Below are 23,754 nucleotides of genomic sequence, written 5' to 3' on the forward strand. Positions count from 1 at the left end.
AGCTTGAGTATGTGCTTTATGTGTCAATAAAAAGCAAAGATAAAACTCAGTGGTTTAATAGTTTTTCATGATTCTGAAAACTAGATTAAACATGTAACTTTGACCAAAAAAACATGTTAACCAATCCCTACTCTGAGGACTAGACCACAACTACAGTATGTGCATCAACTCTATGACATGTCTAGCAAACTTTTTGCACAAAAGTTTTTGGAATGTCATATATTCGCATTTATGTAATGCCAGAGATTTTATTTCTGGGTGATAAACTAATCTCTTGAAGACTCACTTATGTTGATCCCTTTCAACATATTTTTTTTTTCATTTATAACTTATAAATTAAACCTTTGATCACATGCTTATCTATGCAGTGACATGTACAATACAACAGCTGCATAGGGGAGAGAGTATGAGTATTTGTATCTTTGAGCTGTGAGAAAAGGGTGAGAGGAAGAGATGAGCAGTGAGAGCATGACCAAAAATACAATAGCAAGCTAGAGAGAAAACAAAAGGAAAAGGTGAGCATAAGTAGGACAAGATGATAAAGGCACCCTATCAAAAAGAGGTGGAAAAAGCTTCCACATCCTTACTTCTACTGACAGTCTCCTGCCTTATTGCCTGAACATATTTATACCCGTCGCAGACTTGTCCTCAGCATGGCTTCAAACACATAGCCATAGCCTGGTGAGGCATACAGTATATTACTCACTACTCAGTACTCACCACCAGCAGCCACTCCTACTACTATGGAAAAAGAAACAAAAGGTGATTGTGCTCAGACAGTAACTTCTTGCATTGTTTTCAAATTTTTTTCTTTGTATTTTCGTTTCATTTTTTGATTCATTTTCCTGCTTTTGTAGGTGCCAGATGAGAATGCCAGTGTATGGTCCTTGGCATTTGCATCCATTCTTATGAACCCTTTTCACGGTTTTTGGAGCATTCTCTGAAGGCACTACTTAACTCCCATAAACGGCAAGACAGAGATGCCAGTCATGTGTTTCAGCACATAAAAGATGTAAATTAACTTTAAAACAGAAACCCCTTGTAACATATAATAAAATAAAGAGAAGCCTGCAAAGTGTTGTATCATATGAAACAGTTGCTAGGGTTTAGAGTCCAGAACCAAGAAATGCCTAGCCCGTATATCAAGTTGACCAATTCATAATGTTATTTTCTGTCTGTTTATTTGTTTAGAGCATTTGTCATACATGTGGAAAACTATTATGTACACTTCTCTTATCTTACTACACAGTAATATCATGTGAGTATATATATATACCAAACATTAGTTAAGAGTATGGATCAAAGAAGAGAAAACAAATGGGAAAATATTAAATGACATAATCTTGTGTAGGATAGAGTCATAGAGGGGATTTTCCTAAGGAGGACATACATAGAATTGCTCAGCTTGGTATTAGTTTAACAACAAAAAGAAATAAACATAAAAGCTGTACTTGAGCAAACACCAAAAAGGGGGTCACTACATCTGCTTCTAGCGTGAGAGCTTCAGAGACAAATCAATATAATTAGAAGCTGAATCTCCATAGGCTGCAGCAGTGATAGAAGAAGCTTCACCACTACCTACAGCAACTGAACCTGTTGTGGGAAATTCCAGCTCCTTGGAAGTAGTGCCTCTGCCATCTTTTCCTGGGAAAAACTCATATTCCATGAAAACCCTGCCACTTGTTGAGTTTCCCCTCCTGTGAACCGCCACAACCTCTACACACTAACACAATAAAAAAACCAACCAATTTATAAACCCAGATATTAATTATACAACCTTAATTTCAAAATGTACACATTTTTCTAAAAAAATAGCTACACTAAAGAATGTTACATTAAACATGTAGCAACAACCATCATAAAATAAAACAAATCAATAGATGTGAATCTACCTCATCATTGGGAGTTGCACAAGCATAAGCACTAGCAGAATCATGCCTGGCCAGTTTGTCGTAGAAATCACTGGTTTCACCAACAAGGTTTGAGACAGAAGATTGAGGCATAAATCCGAGAAAATCATGACCATTGGGCCATATCTCCAAAGTCCTCTCTCTCCTTGCATTTGATCCCTTTTCATTGTCTTCATTGAAACGTGTTTTCTGAGACGAATACAACAATACACTTACACACACAAAAATGCTCAACAATGAAATATTCAACACTAGGATTATCATCAACATTCAACAGAAATTAAACAAAACATTTTTAATCACAAGCCATTAATGAGAAGCATGATTGGTTGACATCCAAATTAATGACCTAACATATAATTTATTAATACACATGCCATGGTGTTGAAGTGAGTAATGTATACCTTGAGGCAAAAATCAAAACATTCAGGTTGAGAATGGAGATTTGGGATTGAAGAGAGCTCTTTCGAGGTCTCAAGAGGGGTTCCAACCAAAAGTGGAGGACCAGATCCATAGGAACCATTACCAACAACCCTGTTAGGAACTATCCAGTCCCCACCAATATTGTTGTTTCCACTGATCACATGTTGAGGGCACTGAAACTGAAAGCCAAGGTTTGGTGATGGGTGACGCTGAAAAAGTTGTTGTTGATGATGATCATGGAGGGCAGTTACTGGTAGTACTCCAGAAGACCCTTCACTCATCTTCTTCCAAGACTCTTGAATCCTCAACCTTTCTAACTGAGCCACACCCAAACCTCTCTGGGGTGGCTTCTTTGGACCCTTCCCATTTGTCCTCCTGCTCCTGCTTCTGCTTCTTCCAGCTTCATCCTTTCCTTCTTCCTCATGGAACATGTTGTGCTCAGAAGCCATGGTAACTGTTTGAGGAGAAAAGAAAACTCAATGCAACAGAAGAGAGAATCTGTTTGATAAATGCTTTAGGCTTTAAGGAGGAGCGATATATATAGAGAGAGAAAAACAAAAGAGAGAGAGTTCAGTGAAAACAAAGCAGAAACTGCCTGTGTGAAATGGTGAAAGGACAATGGTTATACGTGTGTGTTGCTTTTGGGTCTTGTATTTGATTTTTGTTTTTGCTTTGTGTTTATTCTAGTTCCACTCCCATATTTTTCTGCTTCTTCCAGATAACAATCTCCTTTTGGTTTTCTTTCTTAGCTTCTTTTGTCTTAATTAAGTAAGGATTTTGGGCACATCAACACCGTGCTCATGTTATTATGAGTTTCTATCGGTCTAAGTGGAAATGCATTTAGAAAACGGTCTTTTGGCAATCATATGAAGTAAGATTTGATCATGAATTATGAGAATCTGCCTATGGAATAGGCTTGCAATGATGGCCTTTCTATTCTCATATTTGGAAATGAGAAAAAGTTGAACCCATGTGGTGCCTTCTAATGTGGGAAAATTTCTCTCCCTACACAGTTTCCACGCAAAGCCTATATAATTCCCTGTGATTTCAAGATATAGTTAATGTCATCTTCTATTGTTGATTACTTACTCAATGGATGTTCTATTCATCCAAGTAATTGTTTTATTCAAAACATGCATGTGATTGGTTATATTAGTAGACTTCAATCTATAATATTTCTCAAATATGATCAAGGATCTCATGTACTTCTCACTTTGTTTAAAACCCTAATAAAGCAACTAAACTTGTTATTAATTGTATCATTAATGTGTAGCTTAAATCATTGTCCCCTATTATATTAGTCTGTTTATTCTTTTTATTTTTTATTTAGTCAGTCCTAGCATTGTTCATGTGATTCAGACCAATAAAAGTAAGTCTTACCTCTTAGTTTTACCTATATTTTAGGCACGATTCTGTGATTGTTTGTTCCATGCAATCCGGTATTTTTCTTAGCCTCTGAAAATATGCAGAATCTTGCAATTCACATCACGTGAAACAATCAATGAGTAAATGTTGTGAGAAGTTTTTGGTTTAGCTGTTTAATGGCAGTAAAAGTATCACTGCCATGAAATTTATATAACTTATCCTATGTTAAAACTTCCACTTGTATCCATACTTAACTAGACAATTGAATTTTTTGTGCTAGTATTTTCTTTTGTTGGAATTTTAATATTTGATCAATATATGTGTTTTTTCCACTACTCACAACTTCTTTATGAAAGCCAAATCTATTCAAACGTGATCATTCACTGTTATTCTTTGTGTATAAAATCTTTCACCATCATTTCATACCGCCTAATCCCTAAACCAGTCAATATCCAATGTTCCTCCATCAATTAATGCATTGCAACAAATTCACGTATTTTGCAACTCAACCTTTACCATGTTAAACCAACTAATTAATTAATGACTGAATTCAAACCAGACATTAATATCAAATACAAAAATTCTAAATCTTTCATCATTCTCAAATAATAGGAAATACTTAAACTCTATTAGTTTTCTTTAAAATAGAATTATTAATTATTTTTAATTTATTATTCCTTATTAATATGCTAGGAAAGTCTTCAACAATGGAATATTACTACTATATCTAACTTAGTAGTATCTGATATATAGCAATTAATTTTGACATGCACGCCAATAATGCTGTGGGAGGTATTCTACAAGATATTCATAAAAGTGAAATACCAACACGCAAATCCTATGAGACCAAACCAGTATTGCAAATCTTAACTAAGAATTGGTTTGGAGGAGTGTGTGTTTGGGACATAGAACCCAAACCACGTGACCAACCCAAGATTTTTTTATCTGATGTACATACAATAGAAGGTGGTCTTAGAGAGGAACACTATTTATTTGTGTGGTAGGGCCCACTAGAAGATGTGGTCCCTGTGCCACGTGGAGGGAGGTGGGTACAGAATATAGGCGGCTGAGAGGAGAGAGAATTGGCACGTGTGAGAGAGAGAGTGAGAGTGAGAGAGGGCATTGCTGGGATTGAGCAGACATAGGTGGATTCTTGGGTTCCTGGAAAGCAGATTGTGCCCTTCATTTGCATGGAAAAGAAAAAATCATTGACATTTGTTTGTTTGGGATCACTCTCTCTTCTTGATGCTGTGGTGGGGCCTTGATTTGCATTTTCTAACTGGGGACCACTTCATACCACTATTATTAACCATTAAATAATATACTTCTTGTATTAAAAATATCAATTAAATATTAATCATTAAATATATAGTATTAAAAACACTACTAATCTTGTATTTAATTATTATTTGACAAATGGTTCAATTATAATTGAATTAATGAACATTGAACTAATATTATCCTAATTTAATGATCACCTATAATTTAAAAACCATTGCTTCATCAGCTTTAATGGAATAATTTAAAAATTTAGAATAACTACCGTGGGCATGTCTGGTGGTTAATCTGTCCACTGTGGCTCGACAAATGAAGCTTCTGTTTGGAGTTTATTTTACGATGTGAATAAGGATGAAAAAGAAGATCGAGTGGCCATGAAGTGGTCTTATGTGCTCTAGACATATAATCATACTTTATTTCATAAATATAGAGGAATCCACCATCTGAAATGAGGCTTCCCCTTGTTGTTTTTAGCAACAAAAGGGGGTGGTTTAATGAGGGAGAAGAAGAGAAGTGGAGGAGGTAAGCAACTAATACAAATTGTTTGTTTGTAGAGATTGCCATAAAGGAATGGAGCAGTTAGAGTAACTGTTGGTTCTGGCTTTATGCAACTTGTGAAGGACCAATCCATTTTTGTACTAAATTGCAAGAGATCCCTCCCCTACAACTCCCATTCCCCTTTCCCTCACATATCCATACCAATAAGACAATCAAAAGGGAAGGACCACCCCACAGAGATCATTATTTAGATCTCAATCTGAACTGAGATTTGTTCTGCTTTCACCCTTCCATTTTACCATTCTGCCCTCACCTACCATCCCAATGGACTCTTTTCTCCTTCACACAACCAACCGCATAGTGGGCAGGGAGTACAAACATAATACATAGGGTTGGATATATTTAGTACATGTATCACACAAGATTTTGATGAAAGGAACAGGATCGTAGAATAGCATTTTTGCTGCCTGGGCTGGCTGGCTAGTGTTATCCGGACCATCCAGGGATCACAGGATCAAAGAATTGAGTATGTGCTTGAGAGAGCATTCATTGCAGAACAGAAAGGGCGTGTTTTTTGGATGCATGAAAATGTCACTGTCACCTGGTAGTTGTGCTGGACCTTCCTAAAGCAAAACAATTATAAAACAAAAGGCCCAGACATAAAAGCAATGTGTCTGGCACATGCCCCAGACTCCCAGCAAATAAAACCCACACCCACATATCCCTCAGCTGTCCTCCACCTGCGACCTATCACAGTTTTACCGATCATATACGTATACAAGTACGTACATGTACATAGTAAAGATCCATCATGTACACACACAGGTCTTATTGGGGGTGAGGGATCGTCTAACAACAATAGAGGTAAGTCTAGCTCGTTCATAAAGGGAACCTGTCACCAAATTGTAACTGACTGGTCCAAATATCATTTTGATTTTCTCAATTTATAGAACAATACGTGTACAAACAGTATCCTTAGTTTATAACCACTAAGCTAAAAGACATGGCATTTCATAAATCATAATAAAACCTAAATTAGTACAAACCTGTACTTCAACTGAGGGTTGGGAGGAGGCATACCTAGCAGCATGGGGGCCACAACAAGATGAGAGAGAATAGAAATGCAGTGGACCCCGTTAGACGTGCATAAACAGGTTAAGCATCAGCTGTACAAGAAACTTCTGGGAGCGAATTCAAGAGCCACTAAAAATGACATGAAAGGATCTTCCCATGCTGTGAAACTTCAAAATCAGATTTAGTTTAAGATATTTTCGTCTTAAAATTCAAATTAAATAACATGTTTTTTTTTCTGAGATTGGTTGCTGAGACTCTGCGGTGTTGCTGAGACTCTGCGGTGTCTCCATTCTTGCTAAGGTACAAGGCACTGCGTCGGACTAGTAGTAAGTCCATTCGATAATTCTACCATAAACGTTCTTTTATGTTCGGATGTTCGGCTATTTTCAATTAAAAGAATTTGCAAGTTTGAATGGTTACACACCGAGATAGCATTAATAATATGAATTAATCATATATAGTATAACAATTTGGTCCATATGATTAAAGCAATTTAAATTAAACTTGGAACAAGCCGGTTGCAGCTCTGACAATTCAATATTACGGGCTTTGTTACTTTTTCTATATCCACTAGTTAGTAATGCTACAGACCTAAAGGTTGGAAAAATAAATGAGTAAATACCTCATGTTACCAATATATACAATATCAATTTAGACGACTCATGCAACGCAACAAAAATTTACTTCGTGCAATGAATTAAATACTGTTTAGGTATCAACTGTGGAATTAGCAAATGCTACACTTTTAGGGAGAATAAATGATGCGCACAGCATCCATTTTCCAGGAGCAACAAGTCGTACCCGTCGCACGTCTACTTTGACTGCTACTTCCACCAGCGCAATTCTTATTCTCTGCATCAGAAGAGGTTTATTAAGATGTTGTCTTTAGAGAAAGGTTCACACATAACACTAGCCCAACAGCAAAGTCAAAAATAAAAGTGATTAGCGATATCTAATCAAAGACCCTACATAAAATATACACAAAATATCAGCAACCAACCTCGTGAAAATCAAATTCTGGATCTCGCGCTTTGGAGAATCCATAAACATGGATCATTGGAAAAGTATATTCGCCATCCTTAGGTCTATTTTTGTATATTCCCCGAAATGCATCTGCAGAGGAAGCCAAGCATATTCAGAAATTAAATCTAGATATTATAGTTGTTTACTCCTACAGAAAGTAACTAAAAAATTGTAGCAGACCGTGTACATCAGCTCCCAACTCTGCTGATCATTGCATGTTTATAATATATTTAAGAAAACTCTAGTAACTAATCTCATTCACAGAAAATTTAATTCTCCACTAATACATAGACAAACAGCACATCAATGACCAAGCCATTAATTAAGCAATTATATAGTAAGATTTCCAAGACATGAAAAAAGAGGGATTATCTCGTTCGCAAAAGTGTTAACGCTCTTACTCTAACCCACATTAGGTTTATAGAGTAAGATTATCTTATGACCAAAAATTTAAAACGAGTGAGTAGGATTATAGGAACGAGTGGTAATGCCTTTACTGTCACCTTCATTAGGATGATTTTGAGCTCATGATCTGTAGTTAAATCGAAAACACCATATACAACTTCAAACTCATTTGGACAAGGCTTTAACTCATCGAGACACTGCTTTTTGCAATTTCCAACCATTCCTCTCAATAAAGGAATATATTTATGTATGATGTATGCAGTGGCCAGGAGTGAACAGACCATTGCAACCCTCACTACTCAGAACTACTTGAAACAGTCCAAACAGTAAGGGAAAAACAGTTTGCCCCCATTCACCCTACACTCCAGAACTATCAACCATTGATGGGGAAAAATTAAGAAAAGTTCAACGTATTTAATTGTACTATCCAGAAAGAAGAGTGGGATGGATCAAAATTGGACAGTGTCACAAAATATTGTGCCGATAAAGAAATAGTGATCTTGTCAAGAAAGGCAACCTAGAAATTCTGCAGCTTCACTTGGCAAGTTCATAACCACTTGTGTGATGGACTGAGATATATCACTGGCATAAAGAGACTTAATGAACCTTCTTCCATCCATGTTGAAGACCTAGAGAAACAAACAATGACCTTAGTTGGCATAAAATTTCATCAAGAAAAGTAGTGCTACCACATGCAGATTCAAATGCAACTTCTGCCAGGGTTTTTCATAACATTAAAATAAACAGCACGTCCTTTTAACCATTACTCACTCACGTCCTATAAATCATGAACACTTCAAGAAAGGAGTAGTGCCTGAAGACACTTATGACAGACGATGCACTATTTCAAATCCTAATAGGACATTTCATATTTTACTATTTCCGTGTGTATTTTTGTGTCCATTCTTCTTGGCTTCACAAATAGGCTTAAAAAATCTACAGAAGTCTAAAAATGTTGAAGAAAAGAATAAGTTGCATTTCTTTTAACATGAACCAAGAAATTGCAACTCCAAGTTTGGATTCCAATTCCAACATACTTTTTTCATTATTATCTATTCATGTGGAAAAGTCCATAAAACATCTTAACGAAAATACTCACTCAACAAGCAATCATACCTTAATCTTCTTCTCAAGTTTATTTAGAACACTATTTCTTTCCAGATATTCAACTGCATATGGATTTAAGTCATTAGCAAAAACACGCTTAACTATCCTCGCGGCAGATATGGCTAAAGGACCAACTCCCGAGAAAACATCACCTGTCAAATGATGATAGATATGTAAGCAAGCCATGGATACTTTTTCATCACGATTAACATAAAGAAGAACAATCCATAATGTTGCAAGGGGGAAGGATGCGTTCATTTTTCAAATCTCTGACAGCAACTTTTAAATGAAGTTAGTGCAGACTAGGTATTCATTACCTAAATTAAGAAAACTATAAGGGAAAAAACCTAGTCTTGACAAGCCTCTGGAATTTTTCTTTTCCCTGGTCAACCTTGTATATCCCAATGTCTTAGAGATTTCAAGTAGTTTCTCCAGAATACTATCCAACCGTGATATGCACATGCATTAAAATCTTTGGAAAGCTCCGAAAAGAATTACATCATTGATGACATACTTGTGTCCAGATTCTGTATGTAGGAATTTGATGTTATTATGTGTTAGAATTGTCTTGATTATATAACTTAACTTGTTTAGATAGGTTAAGAAGTCAGTCCTAAAAGGCTGCTTTTTCTTATTAGAATTAATTAGCTAGATATAGCCTTTTCCTTGTACACTCTTGGTATTCTTGATGTAATTTACTTTTATAAATAACATGGAACAGCAAAAAGAATCAATCTGTCAAGCCTTTGTTTATCATTTTTTCATTCTTAATTTGGTATCAGTGCAGGTCGATCCGACTCTGCTTATGTTGTGATTTTCCACAGCCGTGCAGAATTAACCTCCACTGGTCATCTTTTTTTTTTTCCACTACGAACACCTAGTCTAGTTCGTCTCATTAAGATACAGTGAATCCTGTAATCTTCTGTTGCCCTGCCGACCACCTCCTTCTCATTAAGATATGGTGTGTCTCTGTTAGGATACTGTTAGGATACAGAGAGGAGTAGGTCAGAATTAGAATAGATTAGTTAATTGATTTGCTAGTTAGATATAAATAAGAAAGAAGGAGAGGGGAGTGGGGCAGTGTGTAATATTTTTGTAGATTGAACTTTAGCTCTCCTATTTCTTGTTTTTTTTCATTCTATTCAATAAAAACCTTTCTTTTCTTCTCTTTATAATTCTTGGTTCCTAACAGTCTCTGATTCTCTACCACACGCCGCCACATGTAGCCTCTCTACTCCTTACAACTTGGCGCATGAAGGCCATGTGCCACCTCCCATCAACAGAGCAACTCCACGACTCCTTCACAAGGCTCGTTGGACCTTCTTGTTTCTGTTTCAACCCTTGTTTCTCTATTTTCAGCTTTGGCTGAGAGGCTTATATCTCCTCTCTGTTGGGTTTCATCTTCTCTCTCTCTCATACTCTTCCTCCGCCATTGTTTATTGTCTTTTACAGATGGCACTGGCTGCAGGGTGTACAGTGTTGCTGTTTCTGACTATTGACACCCATTCCTTTTGCGAGAGATTTAAGTTGTTGGTTTGCTACTGTCACTGAAATTCTGATTATTAGTGGATTCCTCTTCCTATATGCCTTCCGTTTCTCAAAGTGAATGCAAACATCCTCAATGCTCCTTTAGTAGGAAAATTGGCACACTGAAAATAACTGTTTTTCGTTATATGGTTTTCCTCACAAGACAACAAACACCTTTCAATCTAATAAGGTTGAACCATAATATACAGATGAAATATATCAAGAATATCTCAAGTTAAAATCCAGCAGCCAAGCAGAATCTTTCACACAATCTAATTTTGTCAAAAGCTTGCCTTTCTCAAACCTTGGAGTGTCAAAGTCCATGGATATTTCATTCAAGTGCTTCTGTCCACATTTCTAGTAATATTTCCTTATTTTCTTCCATTTCTTGTCCAAAAGATTTCTCATATTGTCACTTTAGCCAATGGATCCAAAGTTACTTCTCAAGGTATTAGTCAAATCTCCCTCTTTGAACCTAAAGAATGTTCTTGTCCCTAATTATCCTTTTAATATAATTTCCTCAAGTCAATTAACTAAATCTTTAAATTGTTCCGTAAGTTAACCTTTGATGCAAATTCTTTTGTTATACAAGGTCATAATTGGTGAAGAACATGAATCCGGAGAACTCTACTATCTTGGCACTGGACTATCAATGTCTTGTTTAGCATCCATATCCCAAGCTTTTGCATGATCGTTTGGGTCATCCACACGTATCAAAATTAAAAAGGATGATTCCTGAACTTAACAAACTCCATGTCTCAAAATGTGAGTTATGTCAATTACAAAAACATATTGAGTCTTCTTTTCCAAAAAAGAACTGAAACAAGATGCAGCTTTGTCTCTTCTATAATTCATTCTGACATTTGAGGTCCACACCAAGTCACATCCTTTGGGTTTCCTTATTTTGTCACTTTTACTGATGAATATTCTTGTTGTACTTGTGTTTTACTTAATGAAAGGTAGGTTTAAACTTTTCAATATCTTTGTGCCTTTCCTTAATGAAATTAAAAGCCAATTGGCCAAGTTAAGGTGCGATAATGTCAAAAGAATACTTTTCTTTTGGTTTTTCCACTCTTTTAGATTCACATGACATTTTACGTCTGTCCACCTATCCTCATTCACCTCAGCAAAATGATATAGCAAAGAGAAAAAAATTACACTTAACTGAAATTGTTCGTACCTTATTGCTTGGTGACAATATACATGTCCATCACTGGAGTGGTGTCATCCTTATTGTTTGTTATCATATTAATAGAATGCTCTCTACTTCTTTGGACAATAAAGTTCCATATTCCATTGTGTTTCCAAATGAACCTCTATTTCTCATTTCTCCTCAAGCCTTTGGTTGTGTATTGGACAAACTCTCATCCCAAACTATCATATGTGTCTTCTCAGGATATTCTCATCTTTAAGAAGGGTATCTATGTTATTCCCTTGACACTAAAAAATATTACATGTCTGCAAGTGTCACCTTTTTTTCGAAGAAACTCCTTTCTTCTCCTCGTCCACACAAGATGTTAACTTTATACAACAAATCTTGCATTTGCCTTTAGTTGAGACCTTTGTGTATCATATTCCTAACATTGTCAATAATCCTAATTACTCTCCTCAAACATCACCTAGACCATCACCCCCTCCTTTTATCACCTACCAACAACAGACTCAAATGAGTAGTCCAATACTATATAATGAGTCCTTTTCATCAAGTCCTTCACCATCATTGTTCCATATAAAGACTTTTTATGATGAAGATTCAAATTGGCCTATTGACATTCAAAAAGATACTCACTCTACATGCAATCTTCATCCTATTTACAATTTTTTAAGTTATCATCATTTGACTACTTCCTATTGTTCTTTTATCTCCTCAGTATCTTCTATTACCATTCCTAAATATGCGAAAGAGACACTTGATCATCTTAGGTGGCGACAAGTCGGGATTGTTGAAATGCAGGCTCTTGAACATAATGGTACATGGCACTTAATCCTCTTCCACCTGGACAGAAGGTTGTTAGTTGTCATTGGGTTTACACAGTTAAAGTTGGGGCAAATGGTGAAGTTGATCGCCTTGAAGTTAGATTGGTAAGGGATATACTCAAATTAATGGCCTTGCTTACAGTGATACTTTTTCACCCATAGCCAAAATGACTATTGTGGGTCTCTTCCTTAACATGCCAACTAAACATCATTGGCCTTTTCATAATTTAGATGTAAAAAGTGTTTTCCTTCATGGTGATCTAGAAAAGGATATTTACATGGAGCAACATTTTGGAATTGTTGCTCAGGGGAGTCTAACTTGGTTTGTAAATTACACCAATTCCTCTGTGTTCTCAAGCAATCTCCCCGTGCTTAGTTTGGAAAATTCACTCACATTGTTCAAATCTTTAGGCTGAAACACAATGAAGAAGATCATTTAGTTTTTTATTGTTACACCTGTTCTGAAAGATGTTAATTGTGTATGTTGATGACATAATGATGTTACTAGAATCTCACGGCAAAACAAACACTTATGCAATCACTTTCAAACCAAAGACCTTGGATGTCTCAAATACTTTCTAGTCATTGAAGGGGCCCAATCAAAGAAAGGCATATTGTAGTTTCTTAAAGGAAATATGCTTTAAATATCTTGGAAGAAACAGGCATGACAGACCATAGACCAATAGATGTACTTGAAAGGAATCCCTGGAAAAGGATATATGTCTACAAAATGGAATGAGATGATATTAAAAGCCTACACAAACGCTGATTATGCAAGTTCTATAGACAACAAAAGATCTACCTCTGGATATTGCACTTTTATTGGAGGAAATTTAGTCACTTGGAGGAGCAAGAAACAAAAATGTTGTGGTGAGATGAAGTGCAAAGGCAGAGTTTAGAGCCATGACCTTAGGAATTTGTGAAATACTATGGTTAAAGATAATTTTAAAACTTGAAGATTGATTGGAAGAAGCCTAAGTAATTATATAGTGATAGCAAGTCAATAATAAATATTGCACATAATCTATTGCAACATGATCATGTTTAAGTAGAAAAAGTCTTCATAAAGGAGAAGTTGGATAATGGGACAATATGTACACCATTTGTACCCTCTGGAAATCAACTTGTAGATGTATTGACAAAAGAACTAAGTAGTGCTACATTTCAGTCTATTATTGGCAAGTTGGGAATGGATGACATCCACTCACCAACTTGAGGGGGAGTGTCAAAATCCCAGATTTATGTTGTAGTTAATATTTCCTTGGACAGTGTTAGTTACATAATTAGGATACTTAATTACATTCCATAATTAAGAAGATTAATAAGCTGACAGTATATTTTATATTTTTTGTACGGGGTCATTGGTTCTGAATTGTAGGAATAGATTATATCCATCATAGATTAGGATTTTTAGTTAAGTCTTTGTATTCCATTTAAGAGCAATTGCTACTCTGAATAATATCTGAAACAGTTTTTCTAACAGATATCATACAAATAAATCAACTAATCTCTTGTGGACAAGAAGCAGGCTACAAATTATGTCGTAACAAATTACTAAAATGACATTAGTGAGCACTTTTTGAACCAAAACCAAAATGTTGTTGAATAACTTAAAATCCCCATTGGATAATATTCCATTTCCTAGCATTTTACATCAATCTCATTCCTACATTTAGAGTACTAACTCTTATTTATACTAAGCATAGTCCTTCTAACTAAACGGGGAAACAAATCATGAGACAAGGAAACACGGAGACCAATCCAAATATAAAGGAAAATAGGAAAATTAATCCTAAAGGGTAATATAAAATTTGATCAGATTCAGATATATGATAATATATGTCCATATATTCTAATTTCTGACAGATTTTTTATTTTCAAACTCTGACTCACAGCAAACAAACCAAAATGTTGTCAATTGTTATCACTCATCAACATTTCACATCAGATGCTCTAACCAGCTAGATTCCATTATCAAAATGACAATAATTAAAAGATATTGAAAGTGGTATCACATAAGTAGGCTTATTTTACAAGGGTAGACACATACAGACAACATCTGTCCGAGTGAAACCACTCAGAAGCCTTTGTCTTTCAGTTCCAAGCCTAGAACTCCAATATCTGCACAAAAAGAAGAAAAGAAACAAAAGTGATCATTCATACTCTTGCATTTATTTATTTTACCTAATTTCCTGAGTATGTTTTGAAATTTGAAAAAAAAAATAGATATTAATTTACCTTTTATTTTAGATTCCATATTCATTGAATGAAATTTCATAACAATAATCAATATATGCAAAAGGTGAAACCAGTAACTGACTCGCATGCAATACTGTAACAATGTAGGTCCAGTAAGGTTCTTAAGCCAAAGTTCTGCCATATAAACATGCAGCCTATGGCAACACGTAGCTGGCCTCACTTCTCAAGCTGCCAATGGCGGAAGGGTAAAATACACCATATTATAGTGTTACATTGCTATAACCGTTATTGGTTATTGAACGACATTGAGGTCCAGAGTCAAAGCAACCAATCTAGTGTTTGACTCAAGAAATAAACACACAGAATAATAATGGAAATAATCTTGTTTTAGGCCATTTGAGTACAAAAACAGGGTCCCTAACAAGGAGTTTCCACCTTTAAAACACAAGGAATAATAATCTAATGCCTTAATTGTCTTTTACAAATCTGTAGCACAACCTGTATACCACTGTAGCAGGCAGTTACATCATAACATCTAACTGCCTGATCCAAATCAATATAATAATAACAACCTAATAACTTCCTAAAACAGAATAGTATCTGTCCAAATTAGATTTTAGGCCATCAATGCCTTATTACAGAAGCAGTTTAAGTTTTTGTTTAATGTTTGGGGCCTGGATTTGGTTTCTAGGGGATATCTTAATTAAGGATTGGGTTGGATCAGGTCAAGCACCGTCTTTCCACCATTTCTGCCATGGCAGCCACTTCTGGTATGGTCATGACATGAGACCTGGCACGCCATCTCTATAGAATGACAGCTGGTTAGAAATCTGCCATCACAATCCACCATAACTGCTTTTTAACAAAAGACTTAACTAACACTCAAAAGTAACACCATACCCTACAATTTACTAATCTGGAATTAATATTATAAACTTCCAAATACAGAATCATACCTTCCTAAATAAGATTTTGGCTCATTGTCTACCTTTTTCAAAGGTACTAAATCAATCAAAACAGATAATGTCTTTGTAATCTATAACAAACAAGTAATAACCGGGATTGATTTTTGTAACTGTTTTTTGTATATACATTTTTTTGCCTCTTACCCTTCGTATTATCTTAGTTAACCAACTTTTTAATTTCCATGAAAAAACCATTCATACATAGTGAACAATTGTGATGAAAAATTGAAAGCGTTCATGTGAATAACCAGTACAACATGAAGGGCTTTCTCTTGCCAGATTCTAGATATGGAGAATAATGTTGTAATTAAAAGAGGAATACAGAGAATATTTGGAGGTCACAACAAAGGCTCGCCATGTACTAATTATATGCATTGAAGGGGGAACTGATTCTTAGTATCCAGAAAAGCAACAATACATATGCCATAACATCTAGAAAACATCATTTCCAACATTATGAAGTGCACAAAGTTGTCTGTCTTCAGCAATAATTTAAAGGAAAGAGATGAAGAACACATGGACAGTAAGACAGATTGAGACAACATATACTGTACACATGACACTAAAGGGTCTAAAATGTACAGTTTTTATAAGACGTTTTTATAAACAGAAAGATACAAGTAAATGTATCAATACCCATAACCATATTAACAAACTAAACTATGTCTGAACGAGTAGAAAGAAAGGGAGAATCTTAAATGTAAATCTATCTATAATTCATAGGAACACCAAATACCAATGCCTGCCAAAGAAAACTCCTTATAAAACTTTTCAACAAAAAGTCAAAAATCTACATTTCTTAATCGTGATATCAAAATCTACATTTCTTAATCGTGATGCAGCCCCAAGGCCCGAGATGCCTATGGTGTATGTAAGGAGGTAAAAGGTGTGATGCACCTGGTCAGTCTTAGGGGTGATAGAGAAATATTAAGTAACTGCAAACCTAGCAGCAGAGCATGAGGGGAGTGCATGTGGGTTTGTTGTAGAGAGAGAGAGAGAATATTAATCAAAGAAGATGGAATTAGGTTTGGAATGGGAACTGTCAGTCTTTTTCATTCATATACCACAGTACGTAGAATATACCAGAATCTTTTATTCTAATGTCACTGTAATACAAACATTTTCATACATAAGTCCTTCCTTCTAGTTTTTCTTGCTTGTATTGTAGCTACCTATCACATAATTCTATTGGAGATCTCAAATCGAGTAGGAATTAGGCCAGATTATAATAAATAAATGAGGTGCAATCCTCACCTTATAAGCCAATTTTGTGAGATTAAGTTAAGCATAAACTCACTAAGATAGTATCAGAGTTCTTCCGAGTTTATCCTAATCAAGTTTTTTGGAGCTATTATGCCACCATTATTGGACTCCTGTTAGACCACTCATAAATATTTAATCTCACACTCACATTGATTAGGAATTAGCCAAATTATAATATATAAGTGGGATGTAATCCCAACTTACAAACCGGTTTTGTAAGGTTGAGTTAGGCATAAACCCACTTACTAAGATTCCTAGCCTACACATAGATTTCAGATCAGGGAAGGATATACTTGTTTCACCAGTCTTACACAAACAGAAAATCCAATCATAGTATCTTATTAAGGTTATGCCTAGACCATATCAAACCATTTTCATGAAATGACATTAATTGAGCAATTAGTAAATCAAGTCTTCTATGTTGGTCAGGGATGGAAATAAGAGCATACACTGTTGCTAAGTCAACCTGAAAGCGAATTCCATTCTCAACTACTGTAGTCACAAGAGAGTGGTTTCCTGCCAAAACCTCAAGCTGCATGGTCCTGTACTCATTTTGAATGGAATCAATCTTGTTCACAACCGTTCCTATCTTTGGCCTATTTTTATCCAGCACAACCTGGATATGAAAGTAGCCTTTCATAAATTAACTCAGATAAGAATTTGCAATACATTTTACATTTCACATTTAATGCAAAAACCAAAATTATTTCTAAAATAAAAACCTTTGCAATTAGCCTCTTGTACGGTAAATGTTCATCCCTCAAATTTAGGTGTGCTATATGACCAACAGTCTCAAAAGCTGAAGGAATAATCATACCCGCAGGCAGCAAGGTCTCCAATACCTGCAACAGTGATATAGACCTGATAATTTTTTATTTTATTCACTATTTGAAGTTGAATAAAGAACACCAAACAGGTAAAACTGATCAAAAAACATTCTTGGTTGCATACATCAATGTGAATTTAAATTTAAAAAATAACTACTGATATATATCAGATTTTATCTTAAAACCAATTGACATTATAAAGTTGCTCAACAAATACATAACCGCACCCTAAGAATTGAGTCAGGAGATGATGTGGGACTTCCTTAACAGCCCTTCTCCACAGATATCTACCAGAACTAACAAGTCTACCAGAATAGACAATTACCAAGATGAGCTATAGGCTCTGATATCATGTCAAAATTTATCCTAAAACCAATGGCATTGAGCAAAGTTGCCCAACAGATATATAAATCATACTCCAAGAATTAAGGCAAGTGATGTGAAATTTCCCAATACCCCCTCCACAAATACTTACCAAACCAAGTGAGCCTATCAAAGAATAGGCCATTACAAAGACTATAAGCTCTAATACCATATCAGATTAAGTGAAATTTCTTCAACAAATATATAAGTTGCCCTCCCCGAATTATGTTGGATATCCCACTCAACTAGGGATATGGCCAAATCATAATATATATATATATATATATATATATAAAGTGGGATGCAAACCACATCTTACAAGTTGGTTTTGTGAAATTGAATTAGGCTTAAATTTCACTTAAGAAATTGAAACCGACACGGTGAGACTTCCCAACTATATAAACCAGACATCAATTGTAACTAAAAACCCAAACTTCATAGAATAGTGTCAACCCAGATTATGTGTATAACAGTGTGTCCTTGTACCTCGGTCATCTGCCAGTAATCATAGAATAGTGTCAGCTTGCATCTAACTAGCTCAAGGGTCAACATTGTACTCTTTTCTGCATACTCCTTCAAAACAGCCTGAAGACAGGGCAGAATATAAGTTATTAGATGAAATATCAAATGTCAAAAGCACATATAGGACAAATTTTCAAAATATTAATAATAAGAAAAACATACATATAATAGTGATTGATCCGATTTTAAACTAAGAGATGGAACATGAAAGAACGAGGAGATATCCAACATCAGGCCAATACTCAATAGTATAGTATCTAACAAAAATTCTAAACTAAATATAGTTTGGTAACTGTTCACTGGTTCACCTTTGACCTACCACTATTGAAACTTGTAGAGAGCCGTAAAATAAGATTGGTACTATGGACTTCGAGAACAAACAATATAAGTTTTCTTCCAAAATAACCCTAAACTTACACGAAGGCCAACATAACCTGAGTAAAGTCCAATAAACTAAAAAGAATATCAAACAAAAGGTCATGACAGTTAAACCAATATGATTTCAGATTTTTACAGTACACCTTGGCATCACAATGTACTGCATATTTGTGGATTGAATACCTCCCTTATTGCATCATCCAATTTGACCAACACCAGTTAAAAAAATCTCCTTGTAGAAGGGTTTGCCGCTATAAAACAAATTACTTCTGCAGTTAACTCTTATCTTTAAAATAATCAAGTGCATGGACTTCCTATAGACACACTTATCTATTCTAAGAAAATAAAAACAAATCCCTCCTTACTAAGTTAGATAAGTTTGTGCACTATCAAATAAAATTATTGCTCTTTGACCATACATATCTACATTCAAATGAATGACAGACTAGAACCCACGCGACTCTCGCAAAATTTCCTACGGGAAGCTACATTATGGCTAAACACATATAACTAAATCTAGTCAACTTTGAAAACAGAAAATATGTGACTACCAAGATTCAATGCTAGAGCATTTACAAGGAACTTCGCTGTACCAACAGCAGCACCTATCACATTTATGATTTGAACATGCTTAGAACCTGTCTGGATAAACATTTTCATGGTACTTTTAAGACAAGAAAAAAATAATGAAAATGAGTTTCTTCATAAACTAAAATTAGTTTATACATAAATTAATTTGTAAAAGTTCTCTCGCATCAGCTTCTCTAAAAAATGTTAATGTCTTTTAGCTTATGGTTAAACTAATTTACAATTTTATTTTATTTTTCATTCTGATTTTTCTTCTCCCAAGAGTGCTTATTAAAATGTTTATTCAAACGTCATTATAACTATAATCATATCTTCTCTTCGTAATGTACACAAAAAGTTGAAAAACGAATCACACAAACAAACCACAATTGGCGCAGAAAAGGCGTATTTGCAAACAGTGAAAACTCACAGAATAGGAAAGAGTGACTACTGAAAGAACAGAGGCACCACCTTAATTGCCTCGGGCAACTCCTCCACACTGCGACCCGCGTAGCGTTCGTCCAGAAGCAGCAACCTCGTCGAGCCCCTCCACTTGCTACTCGCAAACTCTTCTCCCAGTAACCTCCTCATACCAACACTATCTTCTTCTTCCTCCTCAACAACCTCAACCACGGCAAAACCATTCTGCCCCACGCGCCTACCCTCTTCCACTTCCATCGCCTCCTTCATCTTCTTCCTCTTCTTATTCCTATTCGGCCGCGAAATCTTCGCGAGGTTGCGGAACTTCACGAATCCGCGCGAGTTGAACGTCCTTGCGAGTTTGTCGCGGTACAGAACGGGGCTCAGAACTTCGCCATCTCCGTCGGCCTTACCATGGATCCGGCGCTGCACCGAGACGAGAGTTCTTTCTTCTTCGTTTTCGAATTCGCCGTCACCGTTAATTGGTTGAGGTAAGAGAGGGGCGAGGCTAGGGTCGAGGTCGTCGCCGGGGACGCGGGCAATGTTGCGGACGCGGGGCCAGTTGAGAAGGTGGCCGCGGAGGCGGCCTTCGAGGGCGGAGCATTCGGCGGAGGGGACGCGAAGGGCGGCGAGAAGGAAGACGCGGGTGAAGGCTTCTTCCCGGAGGACGGCGTCGTTTTGATTTTGGGAGGATTGGGATTGGGAGTGGGAAGGTATTGTACCCTTGCGGAGGGAGGGCCCGTAGGAGAGAGGAGTTGTGGAGAAGTGTGGGATGAAGAAAGTAGTTTTAAGGGTAAGAGCAAGGGAGGGTTTGAGTGTGTTGGGAAACAAGAATTTTGAGGGAAGGGGAATGAGATAGGGCTTTAGGAATACGTTGCTCATGCTCCTGCTAACCATCACCTCTCAACTCAAAGATGAAGAAGATTCAACTCATATGGGACTTCATTCTCATACAAACAAAACTACAACCTAACCCAAAACTTGTAAGGACTAAATCTATATGAAATTAAGATATATTTAATAAACAACATAAATAATTATCTCAGAAATATATAAACTTACAATATAAAATAGATAAAAATGTATATTAAATTATTTTTTATACTTTTAAAATAAAAATACTTTATTTAAAAGTACAGATATAACTTAAGGATGCAAACAATTTGCACGTCATTATTAACTTAATAAAGCTATTAAACATGAAACATAAAAATCAATTGACACTTAATGTAATAATTATTTATTACACCCGTTTTAGATGTTTGTTGTTGAAGAATGTGTTTCCATACAATGTTAATGTTAGTGTAAATAATAATGTTTTGTTAACACTCTTTGTCAACTAAAACAGACTTGATGCATACGTGATATTAGGTGAGGATGTGACAGTAGGGTTTTTTGTAATTTTGTGGCAGTTTTGTAAGAGCGTAAGAGTTTAGCGTTTGAGTGGGGGTGCAGAAGCAGAAGTGGGTAGGTCGAACAAAAGGGAGAAAGAAACAGCGACCTAGTTGGAGGGAGGGAGAAAGAAGCAGCTGGAAGCACATATATTACACCGGTTAGATGGCTTAACCGGTGTAATATGGATCGTATATTACAGCCACTCTACCAGAACTAGTTACCCAACCACATTCTAGCACACGCAAAACTGGTTACCTATGTGCTTGTAAGTGGTTACTTCTATGACGTTTATGGTCACCCACTATTTATGAAAGAAAAATTCAAAAAGTTGTTGAATATGGGTCATATATTACACTGGTTGGATGGTTTAACCGGTGTAATATGGGTCATATATTACACCCATGACATCTAAAGACCAACCCAGGTTAAATTAGGCTTTCTAGAAAACTCCTAATTAAATCTAGGCCGGCCCATTAGATCTAAAATAAGCACTTGCTACACATCATGTCACACCTTCCATGTGAGCTCATTTTAGGCGCCAAATTCAAACCCATTTCATTTGAAATTTCCCACCATTTCTACTTGTTCAAATCCATCCCTTTCATGCTATATAAAGAGGTGCTTGGTTCATGTAATTTCAAGATTAATGAATGAGTGAATTGCTGCCCAAATTGCTAGCCAATTTCACTCTTGTCTCTACCTCTTTAGGATAGACACTTAGTCTTCAAATTTCCACTAGATCAAGTGATTAGGCCTCACCTATCACTCTCCATACTTAGCCTTCACCTTCACATAATCCACAAGTTCTACGTGAGCTCCTTGTCCATTTCAATCCATGAAGCTTCCGCATATCTCCACCAAGAAAATCCAATCGGAATGAAGGCACTACTCCATCAAGTTGTATTTAGAGCCAAGGTTCTTCAAGAGCTAAGTGTGCCTTCTTCTTTTCGTCTTAAATTTTTATGTTGATTCTTGATTTCGTGTTGTTCATCACTTTTATATTGTCTTGCTGTTTTTTTTTTTAATTTTCGAATTGATTTGGTGTGTTGTTTGGAAATTCCAATCGGTGCATCTTGTTCAATTGTTCTTAAGCAATCTGTGTGCAATTTTGTGTAGGATTCCATGCAATTTTGTGTTTTCTGTTTAGATTTGCTTTTTGTTCCCGCCGGTTGACCTGAACACCTTTGTGCGTCTCTACGAGCTGCGCTTCAAGAACCCTTTGCTCCTGCTCCAACGTTCTCCTTCCTCCACCGTAAACACCTGAAACAGAGAGACAAATGGCGCCCTCACGGCCGTTTGCACTCCGACGCTCAAGTCAGTTATTGGGCAGAAAACACTGAAACACTTCTCGTCGCAGAACACCGTAAGGTCAATGTTCAGAGCAGTGTGTAACTAAAAATCTTAACTTCTGGAAAATGTCCTAGAATGTGTAAAAGCGTACCTCATTTTGTTTATCGTAAAACCTTATATACCTTTCCAGTGTTTCTGTCCACGTGTCAACTTGAGACTTACACGCACTGTGGGCGCACCTTAGCGACACTATCACCCAGTCTTAGGACCATCTTAGTGCGTAAGGTTGCCCTGTCGAAGTGCATCTAGCGCGGAATGACCACTCAGACGTCAACTCATACGCCCAATATCTGAGGGGTCATCCTTCTCGAGCATACTCTACCCCTTCACATGCCATGCATGCAGATCACCCCTGGGACATGACCCTTACGAGTCGTCTCTGTCCCAGTGGCTTTTTGATGGTGGTGCGTACTACCGCCTCTGATATGATTCCACTATCAAAGTAGAGATGATTCTTTGACATTCTATGGAATCAACTTGAGTTGGAGATAGCTTAGGCACTTTTAATAGAATTGGATCAAGGTTCTATGTTTCAAGAACTCACCAAAACTTGCACCAAACACCAAACTCATATGGAAGATCCACCTATTGTCAATTGAACCGAACAAATTGTGGAAAAAGGCAAATGAACCGATTGAAACTCTTAAGAAAGCAAATGAACCGAACAGATTATGAAAAGAAGCTACAGAACCGAATCAAAACAAAAATAATTGAAAACAGCCGAACATAAGTGCAAGAAAAGGAAGATGAACCGAACAAAAGAAACTAAGACATGTTTATGCTTCGTATGATAATGGAGATGAAAGGAAGAAGAACTTATGGAGATGGATGCTTTGGTTTGATGATCACGCCACTTAGAGGATGAAGGCTCCAAGATGAGTGAGCTAGTGCCGCCACTTGAGAGAACCAAATGCACTC

At 36.3% G+C, this 23,754-nt stretch overlaps 2 protein-coding genes across 3 annotated transcripts; both read right to left on the bottom strand.

Moving 5' to 3' along the window:
- Nucleotides 1-1,318: 1,318 nt before the first annotated feature.
- LOC137835351 (protein SPOROCYTELESS-like) lies at nt 1,319-2,841 on the bottom strand. The gene is made up of 3 exons (XM_068643823.1): nt 2,315-2,841; nt 1,893-2,099; nt 1,319-1,723 (listed from the first exon to the last, which is right to left on the bottom strand). The coding sequence occupies exons 1-3, from the start codon at nt 2,780-2,782 to the stop codon at nt 1,490-1,492; spliced, it is 909 nt and encodes a 302-aa protein (XP_068499924.1). The 5' UTR covers nt 2,783-2,841; the 3' UTR covers nt 1,319-1,489.
- Nucleotides 2,842-7,140: 4,299 nt separating this feature from the next.
- LOC137835352 (tRNA (guanine(37)-N1)-methyltransferase 1) lies at nt 7,141-21,083 on the bottom strand. Of its 2 annotated transcripts, XM_068643824.1 has the most exons (9): nt 20,143-21,083; nt 18,691-18,789; nt 17,737-17,856; nt 17,464-17,630; nt 14,638-14,708; nt 9,093-9,235; nt 8,494-8,605; nt 7,549-7,661; nt 7,141-7,400 (listed from the first exon to the last, which is right to left on the bottom strand). In XM_068643824.1, the coding sequence occupies exons 1-9, from the start codon at nt 20,986-20,988 to the stop codon at nt 7,257-7,259; spliced, it is 1,815 nt and encodes a 604-aa protein (XP_068499925.1). In that variant the 5' UTR covers nt 20,989-21,083; the 3' UTR covers nt 7,141-7,256. The 2 variants fall into 2 exon arrangements, with proteins under 2 accessions (XP_068499925.1, XP_068499926.1); XM_068643825.1 differs by lacking the exons at nt 8,494-8,605; nt 9,093-9,235.
- Nucleotides 21,084-23,754: the final 2,671 nt, after the last annotated feature.

Source organism: Phaseolus vulgaris, chromosome 5 (genome assembly GCF_000499845.2).
Source record: "Phaseolus vulgaris cultivar G19833 chromosome 5, P. vulgaris v2.0, whole genome shotgun sequence".
Lineage (NCBI taxonomy): Eukaryota > Viridiplantae > Streptophyta > Magnoliopsida > Fabales > Fabaceae > Phaseolus > Phaseolus vulgaris.

Coding starts and splice junctions, on each gene's coding strand:
- LOC137835351 (XM_068643823.1), bottom strand. CDS start 2,782: ATGGCTTCTGAGCACAACATGTTCCATGAGGAAGAAGGAAAGGATGAA. Junction 2,100..2,314: donor GTTTTGATTTTTGCCTCAAG/GTATACATTACT, acceptor TATTCGTCTCAG/AAAACACGTTTCAATGAAGA. Junction 1,724..1,892: donor GTGCAACTCCCAATGATGAG/GTAGATTCACAT, acceptor TTATTGTGTTAG/TGTGTAGAGGTTGTGGCGGT.
- LOC137835352 (XM_068643824.1), bottom strand. CDS start 20,988: ATGGTTAGCAGGAGCATGAGCAACGTATTCCTAAAGCCCTATCTCATT. Junction 14,709..17,463: donor CAGGTTGACTTAGCAACAGT/GTATGCTCTTAT, acceptor CTTTTTGTGCAG/ATATTGGAGTTCTAGGCTTG. Junction 7,401..7,548: donor CAGAATTTGATTTTCACGAG/GTTGGTTGCTGA, acceptor CTTCTGATGCAG/AGAATAAGAATTGCGCTGGT.